Source organism: Aythya marila, assembly GCF_965140915.1.
Source record: "Aythya marila genome assembly, chromosome: Z".
Lineage (NCBI taxonomy): Eukaryota > Metazoa > Chordata > Aves > Anseriformes > Anatidae > Aythya > Aythya marila.
Window position 1 is genome coordinate 62,196,629 of NC_139080.1, and position 13,506 is coordinate 62,210,134.

The window sequence follows — 13,506 nt, forward strand, 5'->3', positions numbered from 1 at the left end:
ACAGGTTTCATGTATAGCCATTCATACATTTGATTACCCTTGCTGCCCCTTTCAAAGTCTTCTCTTCCTGATGATAAGGACATAGAGCTCCACTAACAATTCATGCAGAAAATACGTAATCCACAAATTTCTCTGATGTCAGAATGCTGTTCTCTTGTATTCTTCACTGTGTCTTTCCTAATAATTGCTAATTGTTTTTCTGACTGCTACTGAGTTGTGTTTTCATGAGGCTATCCCTCAAAAATCCGCAGCACCTCATTTTAATTGGAAATCTAGGATTATTTTTGACTCCCATTAAGCTTGCTTTACAATTACTAACTCAATGTCATCCACCATTTAGTGGATCATGAAGCAGACTCTAACGGTCTTCCTGCCATTCTTCACAGACAACTTTCAATCTCGCTATCCCAAACAATTCTGTCCCATCAACAAACCTTCTCACCCCTTCTTCCAGGTCTTTGACAAATGTACTCTAAAACAGAGGTCCATGAACAGATCTCTGTGGAAAGCCACTGACGACACCTGTCCACCAACCACTTCCTCCTACTCATACACTCGTACTTGCCTAGTTTTTAACTGATTATATATGTACGTCAGGACCTATCTTCTTACTTGCAATACAGACTTCCTGTGACCCTGCTAATGCATTCATATATTATACCAATATCCCTTACCCTATTACAAGGGCATGACATTTACCATTGCACAAAACCTAAGATATCATGTCTTGCCTTACCTCTGCAGGCCGTTTTCCTCCCATGGTGCGCTTGTTTTACTTCTTTGGGTTTCTGGACTGTTTTCATTTTTCATCTTTTTAAAGCTAAATAAAAGTACAGATATATTTTTAAAAACCCATAGTGTATAGGTCACATCTTCTCTCCTCTCTCAGAAATTCATCTTGGAGGCATACAGCCGGTATAGAGACCCACCCTGACAAACAGCTATTTGCCTGACATATGAAAGAAGGCAAACAACTGCTATATTAAAGAATCTCTCCTAGAAAGACAGATTGGAAGAAGAAAAAAAATGAAGGACTTGAAAATCAGCTCTACAATCCCGTAATTACGGCTGCACTGAGTCAGAAAAAGGTCAATCTCATCTCAAAATAAATTAGAACAGACACTTAGGCAAAAAGTCTAACAACAGGGCAAAGATACAACATGCCCTCCCAGTCTTCCACAACATGCAGATAATTGAACCATAAGTTTTATCTGCTTTGTATTTTACATAGTTCTTGATGGAACTTTCTTCCATGGATTTACTTAAGCACCTTTTGAATATTTTTGTATTTTTGGCATGAATCATGCCTGGTAGCAGCACACTGCTTTATGCAACTCCAACTGTTGCACAAGTATTTTATTATGTCTCAAATCTTCACCCATTTCAAAAAATGCATCCTGTATTCCTCACAGTTCCGTATTTATGGAAAGACAAAAAAAAATACCCTGTGAATGATTGTTCCTTAATCACAAACTCCACTTTGTTATTTTTTCATACATCTACTACCTGGCTCATCTCTTATCCCCATGAAAGCATCATGGTCCATTTAATCTCTCTCAGTAGATAAGTTAACACATATCTCTGATTATCCTTATCATGCTTCTGCATCATTTTTAAGATCAGAGTAACAAAGGCATGGGTGATAACTATTCAAAACATGACCGTCCACAGGTTCAAGGAACAGCATACTCTTCTCATCCCTCCCTCAGTAACTCCTTATGCTGTCTCTTTGCTAGACACTGAGCATAAAGCTGACAACATGAAAGAGCTGGCTTCACTGACTGCTGCAAGGTGAAGTACCAGGAGAGTCAAGGCAGCTTACAAAATAGGTGTCAGTATTTGTAACCAGCTGTGTGCTCTCTCTCTGTTTCTTCCTTGCTTTCTCATAGTCAGGTTTTACAAATTCCAGCCCCTTAATGGTCCCAGACAGGATGGCTCACTGCCACTACAAGTGTTGGAAGGTGGCTTACAGACATAGCGTGTTTTTATATGCACCTTCTCCCCAGTGAGCAGTTGTGCTTTTCCTGCAGCATCATCTCTAGAGTTCACTTTCAGCCTGAACAAGCAGTTCACCTGATATAAAACTAAGCCATATTGGTTTCCACTAAGCTCTTCAAGTAGTATTATTGACAGCAACCCACTACAAGCATTAATACCACAGATCTTTCCAAAGTGCAACTTGAGCAGCAAAAAAGGCTTTACAGAGGGGCACATAAGCCAGAGTTCTTTGCCCAGAGCAGGTGGTGACAGACACTGCTCTATGAAGGAATCGTGGCTACTTAACTCACTAATCCACTTTTAACCTCAGACTTTGGTTACTACAGGTCACTGAGTTAAGCATTTAATTCTCATGTAGTGAACCAAATGCAAAGCTACAGTAAGTCAGCAGGAAAAGAAAATAAATTACACTTTAACAGGTAAAATGTTTTCTTAATACTGCACCCATTAATCAGTGATTCTTATTAGCACAGTCTACTCCCAGGCTAAAAAACACATGCTTATTACACAGTAAGCAAGTAACTCAGGCAAACATGTTTCTGTCCTGTGCAAAAACAGTTGCTGTTTGCAGTACATCATAAACTACAGAACAATTCTCAGACTGAAGTTCATTTTAAAGAAATTTGAATTGTGCTTTCAAATCTTATAAAAGAGAAGGAGAAATAATCGTGGTAGTTGAATTCACTGCATTAGTTTCCTATGTCATTACTCATTCAGAGCAGACTTTAGAGTCAGAACTAGACCATAGCAGCTCTTCAGATACTGGTATTATCATCAGGAACGCAGCTGAAAAAGTGACTGAGTTCACTCAAAGTTTTAGAAAATTTTAGTATCTGATTTTCATGGGAGACTGTCGTATTTTTGATTTATGGTTTACCTTGAATTTACACCATTTACACAGAATTGACCAACTGTGTATCTCAGCAGTGAATGAGATGTTAAACTGTGAAAACTCATCTCTTAAGAGCTACTGGATAGTGCTTTGTAAACACGACTGAGAAGTAATGCAAGAATCATACAGGATGAAGAAAACAACCAAACTGTAAATGCGTCATACAGGATATGTGTTGCCTGACAGGCAAACTAAGCTTGGTGGCCCTGAAAGGTGTTTTGCATGTGCAGACACAGACATGGAGAAAAATAAATCAATTTCTAAATAGAAAGCATGCAAGAAAAATATCTTCCAATTTTTGTTGTTGTGGTTGTTTAGACATGACTAACACTGTTTAAAAACATGAGTCAGTGAGAAACTGCCCAAGAATTGCTTTTACAGTGCCAAGTTAAGAAACTAAACCCAGACCCTTTGAAGCTGCAATGGTCAGAGTCCCTGCTCTGCAACTTGCCTATCCCTTTTGTTTTAACGATTCCCTGAGGGAAAAAGAAAAAAAAAAAAAAAATATATATATATATATATAGCATTGGGAACACAAACTGTAGTTAAGAGCCCCTGATTCTCAATACTTGCTCTCATACCACAATGCAAAGATGACCTTCTTCCTTTGTACTTTTCTCTCTACTAACACATCCTGCTTCAGCTGGATGGAGTTAAGTAGTATTATTTCACAGGGACAAGAACATTGGATTCAGATTCCCTCAAACTGAGGGAGCAATTAAACTCAGCTCTTCTCTTCTGGGGCAACAGTTTAGATTATTAGGCAACAGGAAACACCATCCACCACGTATTTGCAGTAAATCTTTTGACCCTCCTTCAGAAGCCAGTGGAGATACTTAGCATGTAAAGACCTCAGCTTCAACAGTGTAATACAGTCAGAGTTTCTCAGCTCAAAGAAAAAAAAAAAAAAAAAAAAGCTGTCGAAGATACTGGGCATGCAGAGACAGACATCTAGGCAACTAAGCAAAAAATGTTAGGTGCTGAGTTTTTGACTCACTGTTTCGTCAAATCACCCTTTTTTGATTTGTCCATCCCTAAAAGTAAGGGTGGGAACATAAACCCCTTCCTGAATCTGAGCCTCACCTCATTCTCTCAAATATGCCTAATAACTAGAGATGTGTGCTTCAGCACTGGTAATTAAACACAGCAGACCATACAAGTCCAGAGGAGCCCCAGCAAGCTCTTTACTGCTGAGAACCAAGCACAAACATCTACTAGTTTTGTAGTCCTGGATTTACCGGTGCAACGAATAATAGACAGCAGGGTGAAGAGCGCTGCTGGAAGAGGCCATTCCCAGCTCTTCCCTGCCCACACATCCCAAGCAGAGCTTCCTCTGTACCCAAGATGAGGGAGTAGGGAAGAGACATGAAGGACTTCATGCCTATCCTGACCAGTGCCCCTTGTGCCACAATCTGTTTTTTCAGGTTTAAAATGGAGACTGTCTTCCCATTAACATGCCCTGATTTCTGGGTTTCCAATCTCCACATCACCTGGAACCTCAGCTCCAGTGCAGCAGAAGATTGGGGCTTGCTGAAATGAATTATCTCTGGTAGCTTTGTCAGCAGAAGATCAGAGAGTCCTAAATCTTAAGGGCAAGAAAAGCTGCGATTAATGATTACTAAATGTATTGTTCTGTCCAATGCAATAAACAGACTCTTAAAAGCTGGAAGGAAACTGCTGGTCTACCTACCTTTTCACTGGGGAAGGTGCAATGATTTTTGTAGTTGCTTCATTATCCCCATTTGTTGCAATCTGGTTCATGCTGCTGGATCCTGAAAAAAGAAAATACAGGATAGTCCCTTAGCCGATCTGTTGGCACATCTACTCAGCCTACCCACCTGAACCCAGTGCAGTAGGTGAGATAAAATAATACACAAGACATATGGTGCATGCTTTACTTGCTAAGGGTGTATAAGGATCACACTTTTGTGTCTTACCATTTTTTCTGGTTTCAGCACGTCACAAGAAAGTTCAACATGGGGGACATTCATTACTCATCCATGTGAGAGAGGGGAATTAGCTGTTGTTGTTCCCACAGGGATACTATGCTACTGCAACCAGGAGGGAATTTCCTGCCCTTTCACTAATGAGAAGAAAGGTATGAGGAGAATATAAGCTAACTTGGTATGGTCTGCACTATGAAAAATCTTGGCAATCTCCTGTGTGGTTACTGTGCCCTCTAAAACAATTGTTAGATTAGATGGTAAAGCAAGATGAATATGTACATTGCAAGGAACCCTTTCAAATCAATGTAGCAGCACTGTGCACACACAATGCTAATAAATCCTAAACCATGCCCAGGAAAATAAAAACTGTAAACCAAGGTTTTGAAAACTAATAGTGTAAGTATATATAAAGAGAATAAAGAATAACATTTGGACAAGAAACATCTAAGGCTCACTTTCTATGAGTAAGAAAAATTTGGCCAGTTTTGTGCCCAATACTGAACATTAGTTGCTCCTGCTCTTTCCACAGTGTTGGCACAGAAACCTCCACCATAGCCTTGAAGAAGTAGGATGGACATGCACCTCCCCTCCATGCAAGAGGCTTAAAAGTAAAAGACTGGTGCATTTGTAATTTAGGAGCACTCGATTAGGAATCTGGATATTTCATTCTGAGTTAAAGACAAAGTGACATGACACAGGTATGATGTACGGATGTATACACCTTAGAACTGTTCTGTTTAGCTTGGTATAATCACAAAACTCTGGTAGAGAATTAACAACAAACAAAAGATGTATTAATCATCAAGAAGAGTTTGTGTCTGTTAGCACTATAATTTTAGTTTCCATGCTTTGCCATCAATACTGATCTGTAATTTTTCTTCAGTTCAGATGTTTCCTTTCCATCTGACTGGCAATTTTAGTAACTTCTTACAAAACTGCTACCTTCTCCAAAAGCAGATGCTAAGTAAAACAATAAAGCAGCTCCACTAATGACATGCATCAGCTCTGGATTGGGCACTGAGGATGTTCACTGAAGATAACAAGATTGACTGAAATCTGTAAAACTGGTAACAAGGAAATTCTGTACCTTTTCATGCACAAGCAACAGCACCATTGTGTTCTTAATACAGTGGTACAAACTCAGAGCCTTTTTGGTTTTTGTTTTTTTGTTTTGTTTTGCTAAAACTAAAACATAATGTCTCAAATTAAGCTGTGACTCAATTTTACTTTATCAGCTTTCTCCACAGTCTCAGGGAAAGAATTTTTCCATGACACGTCACAACTTCCCATACCTCTCTTTTAACATACAAAGTCTCTACACTCCCCTCTACTTCAACACAGACACTTGAGGTATCCTAAGGCATCTTGTCAGGCCATCAATTGCATCTTCAGAAGGGTGTGGGCCTCCTCCATATTAAATCTGTCAGTCTTCTGCAGATTTCTCATACACTGCAGAGGGTCATGAGAAGCATTAGTCACCTTTGCTCAAGGAACTCAGCCAAGCCCTTATTTGTCTGACCTTTACGGCTCTTAATGATTTAGTTTACTCCTTCCCCTACTTAGCTTTTCAGAATAATGCCTGGCAGGGAATGGGAGCAGCCTGGGTCCTGTCTTGTGCATCATTTGCTCCTCTGAGGCACTTTTCATTCTTTATGACAATCTAAGGGCTAGGAAGAAATGGAATATTCTAAGAAGGAAATATAGAATGGGAACAAATTCACACACAGAACAGAAAGTAAAGTTTTGGGAGCCTGAATGAATCCTCTGTTTTATTCAGGACGAGACAGCCAGCTCTGCAAACTGTCTGAAGCACTATAAATCTGCCCATACGACTGTTTTATGTTTTCAAGAATGATGCAATAGCTACACTTTTGTTGTGACCTGCTTGGTAAAATGACAGAATTACTGAATGAAAAATTATTGGGCTAAGAAACCCAAAACTTCCATGAACGAATGTGGTGAATGAGAAAATGGTCAGGAAAAAAAAAAAAAAAAAAAAAAAAAGACTCCTACAAAAATTCTTCCAGAGACCTAAAAATGCCTAGGGTCAAAAAATCACATTAAAAGAAAGATGACAGCTCATAGTAACAGGAGCAGACATTTCCCACCTTTAAGGAAGATACTGGTAGTGATAAGAAAATGGAGTAGGTTGAAGTGTTAAACAACAAGGATATCTAAGGGTTTCTGACTTTTTTTCCATGAAGGTTGCTTTTCCTAGGCCATCAAAATCATGAAAAATATATTAATAATTAAAAAAAAGCACAACACTACAACATCTTCACTAATGGAAGTATTAACATCAGCAAAGCTACTGCTTTTCCAAACAAAGGAAATGATTTCAGCAATTCAGATGCTGCTGCATAAATGAGGTAGCTTCCTATTAAGCCCCTCAGAGTGCTCATTACTTGATGGAACAACAAGAGCTCATGCTCCAAAACACGTCAAAGCAATGAAACAACTTCCAGAAAAAGAGCCAGGGGCCAGTTGCTCCAGACCTAATCCTTTGCTGTGTTTGGCAGTATAGCCCAGCCACCTCTGGGTGTTAGAAGATGGGGATTATGTGATGCAGTCAGTCCACCCTACTGCAGAAAGTCTGATGCCTTTGCAGCTCCCTGGGCTCCCTGCATGAAAACCAGTGCTGCAGAGCCTGTGAGGGGCACATCAGCTTTCAGAGCAGCCAGCACTTGTAAACCTTTACAAAAGCACCAGCTCCTTCTCACTGCTGAGTTTCCTGGTTACCACTGTCCTTATTTAACAAGTACCTAGCTGAGGGAAGAACAGAGAAACCACAACATACCAGCAACTATCACAGAGGCAGAATCCAGTCAGAAATACAAAATAACTCTCTTCTACTGAGAGAAGTCCTCATTGAACCACATTGGACTGACTCCACTGTTGCCTTTTAGGACAATAGGAGCTTTTGTTTCCTTCTTCTAAAAAACAAACTTTTTTTGGCTGCACGGTTCTTTTGTACAAATAGCTAGCTTGATTGGGAGGAAAGCCTTCTGTCCACACTTAGAAAAATAACAGTCTTGAAGTATGTTCCACCTCATGTGTCTTCAGCTACCTTCACAGTACTGTTCTCCCAATATATATCTCTGTATCATACAGCATGGCTATTCTAAAAGAACAAACTCCAGAAAAATTGACCAAACACTAACCCCATTACAGTATCTTATCTATATCACTGTTTCTTAAATGCCAACGTAATAGACCTCTCAAAATACCTTAGACAAACAAAAATCTTCAACTTGTACCAGGTTTTTTGGCTTTATTGCCTTTTGTGAGTTAAGTTACTGTCAGTGTTCACTGAACTGAATTTTTCCATAAACATGAATGCATGCTTTGATTAAATTTACAGCAAGGTTAACATTGATTTGTGCATTCAAATTTAAATAGACAACTAGATTTTAAAAACTCAGAAGCCCAAAATCTTAGGAGCCTCGTGAGCTAATTAAGTCATGCCTGTTTCTTATCAACTAAAGCAATTTCACTGACATTATCTGAAAGTAGTGTTTGTATTTAGATCTATTAATGAGGGCAGAAGATAGAGTGATCAAAAGGAAAACATGACGTAAGAGTTCATGCTTTGCACGGCATGTTACTAAGAGCTTATAAAAATGAATGGACTTCAAATGTCCACACTTACTTAGCTTGTCCTGTGATAATGTGTTGGTTTTTTTTTCCAAAGTAATTTCCATACCTGTCATCTCATTTCTGCTGAAATTGCCATATCGTGAAATACAGCAGTGGTCACATCCATCTTTTTGGAAAATTTGTTATTTCAAATAACCTTTAAAGTTTAATGCTCAAAGTAAATAAATAACTAAATAGATACAGTTAACCCAATATTCAGTTTGTAAAAGTTAGCTTTCAAAACCAATATCAGTTTTCTGGGAAAAGACTGGTGATTTTGAATGCCCCAATCCAACAGCTCTATCTACCATGACTGAGGTGCATGCAAAGAAGGATAATGACAGCTGTCTGTGATATTAGGTAGCTCAGTCAATGCAGTGATTGTGAATGCCTGGGAGCTATAGTTTAGAGACCATAAGAATACATGCAGTATTGTAATTTTAATACTTGCTCCTGATTCTCCACCTGGCTTATAAAACAGAATGCCAGGGTTTACTTTACAGTGGTTATACAACTACACAGCGTGCAAGGCATTGGCAAATCAAGTCCTCAGCTAGCAAAAAACAAGAAGCCCTAAGCAATGTGTTTTCCAGGACTGAATAAACTCAGACCTATGGCAACAGGTCTGGCCACATCAATGTTTGTCCAGAGAGAACGTTCCTGAGGAACTTCTTGAGTGCAGCATTCAGTTGAAAGAATAATGAATGCTTTCATCGAGCAGCCCGTACCCATTATTGCGAAAGCTGAACATTATCAGTCCTGCCATAAGAGGGTAAGGCAGAACAATAAGTGATCCTGTTCCACTGTTTGAGTTTATGATTTGCAACCAGAACAAAATGTGACTGTAACTCTCTCTCAGCTGAAACTGGGGGAATAAACGAACTAAACAAGCTATGCATGCCTTGAGTTCAAGGCTCCACAAAACAACCCAAAACAACTTTCTCCACCTGAGCACCCACTTGAAAAACAACCTAAGCATACACAAAGGAAAAAAATGCACTAATATAAAAACACTGATTGCACAGTCCGTGAAGTTTCCTGGACTGGTCTTTCCACTAATTCTAGCGCAGCTGAAATATGGTATGAGTTAAGCAAGTGATAAAATGCAGTTTACTGAAATTTAAGCAACTGTAATCTGGATTCTAGGAAAATAATCTGCCATGCCAAAGCCAAACTGCTTATTCATCCTTTCCTATCAAGGGAACCACTCAATGGCTGTGGCTATTATACAAGAAAGCTAGTTTCTCTCTTCACCGTATTATGTCCTTTAATTGATCCCCTAAAGCATTCTAACTGCAAACAAATATATAAGTATATATTTTTTCTATCATTGTCTTGGTACCTATTCCAACTTTTAACCCACAGTTCAAGAGTCTGCAGCCCTTATGACTTTAGCACATTTTAATGGACCTGCAAGACAGGAAAACATTATTAGTCACTCATTACTGCAAGCTATAGCTAACCTCTACGTGCAAGTGACAAAAAAAAAAAAACAACACACTTACCAGGCAACTGGTAATAACACCAATAACACCAGAACATGTATACAAAATAAAGGAACAACAACAACAAAAAAGAGATATTGGAGGTTAGAGACTTTAGTACTTCACACAGATCTCTACAGCCAGCAGCAGCAATGTAGATGGCACGTGCTACAGACATGAATTTGTGTCTCGTGGTTGATCTAATTGTCCAAAAACAGATGATGTTGGGTCTATGACAGACCAACTAATTGAGCTGGCTGCAGAAAGAGAAGCATTTGTTTCATGTGCTTAACTTTGCAATCATAAGAAAAGGAAGAAAAGTAAAGAAGGTGAGGAAAGATGCTGGACTTGAAGATTCTTGGCGAAGGCAAGAAGAAAGCTACAAATAATAACTATTTGTAAGCTGTTATTGGGCTTGGGGTTTGTGAGAGGGGAAAATAAATGGAACTCTGATGTTCATTACAAAAAGATAAATTATAAGCTATGTTCAGCTGGATGGTAATTTATGTGGCACTTCCAGAAAACACCTAAAGAAATATAGAAATATCCAGCAGATGTAAACTAAAACCATCTTGTTTAAAATGTTGAACAAGGCGTATTTAATCTTATTACACCATACTAGGAACATAAAATTAAGAAAAAAGGACAAGCCATCAATGAGATCTACTGACATGATACATGATCCCATTATACAAAAGGAAAATTTATTTTAAGATATAACATATTATTCTCTAAAACTTTGCCCAACTGAAGTGTTTTAACTCAAGACTGTTTACTTCAGCAGTCACATTTTCTTGATAAAAAATATTTTGTAAAAGTAAAATACATATCGGGTCAGTATTTTTCACCTAGTGTTGCTTAAAATCTATCAACTGGACCTGATTCCCTGAGAGAAATGGACTCAATACTGCTGTATCAAAGATCCAGTTTAGGGGAAAAAGGGTGCATTTATCCTGGTGACATGCAAGAGACTGCCATATGGAGTCTGTCACATGGAGGAGAAATGACATTAACTTTCCTTCAGAGTATGAAAATGCATTTAAATGGACAAAGAGAACTAGCAGTATATCACCATGAATACCCAGATACAAAATGAAAAAATTGAGACTCAAAATAGATGCATTGACAGAGAAGGATAGATTTTGAGTAGCACAGCTCTCTTCCTTTAGTCCACATATAATGTGGGAAATGAATCAAATTAATCTGATTTAAAAATCTTTTGAGGTAATAAACCTGCACCAGTGGAAAGCAATTGCATATTTGAAATGCTTGGCTTATCAATTAAGCCACATTAAGAGCAAAACAAGATTGGGGGGATAGAAATTACACAAATACTTATGAATAAGATGAGTAAAAAACAAAACATTTTTTTTTTAATCTTCAAAGTAAGACAGAGTATTTAAATACACCAAAGCAAGCAGGCATTGCCCAGGGAACTCTGCATCACATTACAAGAGCAGAGCAGGTCACAAGAAGGTTTCTGGTTTCTTCGTAGTTCCAATTAAAGACACTGAAAAAAAACAACAAGCAAACACGCTCATCCTTACAGCAATACTGACTGACATTCACTGCCTGTGCTAAGGCAAACATTATTTTTAACTAAGGGCTGAGTTTCAGCTGACAAGTTTACCCCTGAATAGCCACACAATTTTCTGCACAGCTGAACAGGGGAATAACGAGGTGGGAAATGCCATTCATCTTGAAACACCACTCTAAGAATGGGATAGCCCAGCTGAACAAAAGTCTAAGTCGCTATGTTCAAGGGTGAACAGCATCTATGAGACAAGTCATAGATAAGCCACAAAATATCCTGAGTCAGAAGAGACCCACAAGGATCATCACATCCAACTACTGGCTCCACACAGGGCTATCTAAAAATTAAACCACACATCTAGGCACTCATTGACAAAAAGATACCAAATTCTGAAAGCAAAACAGTTATTTTCATACTCTTAAAAAAAAAAAAGAAATAAACAAACCCTGTTGTGAACTGCTTATATTTTTCAAGGGCAAAAATTGTAGTTACACTATATTTCAATACCCACTGCAGATAAAAGGCAGGACACACTGTATTCAGTTTTCAGTCAAAAGATGGCATCCAGAACAAACATTGGACACCTCTAGATGTATATACCCGCCCTCTTTTTAAAATCCAGACCTCTCAAAAGTATGTCATGTTGTACTAACCATGAGAAAGATTGCTTACTTTTTAAAAGCCCGGGCAAGTTGTTCCCCAATCCCCTAACACACATGCGCATATGTACCCAACTCCATGCATGAGTTCCACTGAAATCTGTATAACTACAGTCAAAACAAAGCTAAGCATATGCATGTAGTCACATGTAGAACTGGTATCTGACATTAGGAAAGATGTTTGCCCCTAATACTAGATTTCGGCAAACATTTATTATTTTGCAGATGACTCCTGTGCTTAGCACTTCATCTTGCATGTTTCCTCTAATGCCCACAAAAACTTTCAGCTTTCCCTGTTTTCAGCATGCAGTTATAAATTTCCAATTCACAAATCTGAAGCATTTTAAAACTGCAGAGAGCATGGCATTAACTCCTATTTCACTTAACATCAAAATAAAGGGATATTGCTCTAGCTTTACCAAACTGGGAAAAGGACATAGAGTAAAAGCAGCCTGGGTCAAGCAGATGGAACAACGAAATCACAGCCAAGCTTCTTGGTTATAAAACTAGAGAGACAGTATTTCTCTGCCCATCTTAAAATTTCCCTAACATACTTTACATTAGACCTACAAATATATGTTCTTATCATATCTGATCCACAAATCTTTTTTACCTTTATCTACAAAGTTGGACTTTTTAGATCTACTTAACATTGTATCTAAACACTAACCTAAAAGAAGGCAGAATCCATTCTGAGAGACACTCAAGGACACTGCAACAATTTTGATTCACCTTTTGAAAGTGAAATGAACCACAAACCAGGGACAAAGTCTTTCCACAGGCACAGCATAGAAGGACTTACCTGTTTGTTGTGTTCTTTTCGGGTATGTCTTACTGCGACTTCTTTCAATACACTGGTCAGGCCGCGGGAGCTGAACAGAAGGATCTCTGGTCATTTGCAGAGACATCCTGCCACTTGAAAACACAACAAAATCAACTGTGTAAACACTTGGGGAAATGCTCTAAGAAACAGAGCATCTTTAGGTTGAAAAAAAATGCATGGTGTTCAGACAGCGCATTTTGATAGTTATTCCTTTCTCATTTGCAGCTCTGATACACCTGCAGAGAGTAACACTACCCTGCCTGGAACTCACTTTTGTTTTGAATCATTCAGTGGCAGAATCATCAAAAGTTTGTGCCAATCTCTTCTACAAAAGGCATTTACTAGAGGATCTAAGCAAACAAAAAGATGCCAGCTTACTAGGAAGAGGCTAAGATAGTTTGACCTTTTGTAACATCTTATCTCCAAACATATGACATTCTCATGTAAGTAATCAAATAAATAATAATTTGCTTAGATCCTGAATTCCCTCTCTAAGTTTTTATCTCAGGAGAACACACAGTTAACATTGCTCAG

At 38.5% G+C, this 13,506-nt stretch overlaps 1 protein-coding gene across 1 annotated transcript in view; it reads right to left on the bottom strand.

Annotated features, from left to right (window-relative positions):
* EPB41L4A (erythrocyte membrane protein band 4.1 like 4A) overlaps nt 1-13,506 on the bottom strand; it is a 130,543-nt gene that overhangs the window by 26,845 nt on the left and 90,192 nt on the right. Inside the window, exons 12-14 of the mRNA XM_082783368.1 lie at nt 12,952-13,064; nt 4,581-4,662; nt 737-820 (exon numbers count right to left, since the gene is read on the bottom strand). Of these exons, the coding sequence (XP_082639494.1) occupies nt 737-820; nt 4,581-4,662; nt 12,952-13,064 (279 nt within the window). The remainder of the gene's footprint in view (nt 1-736; nt 821-4,580; nt 4,663-12,951; nt 13,065-13,506) is intronic.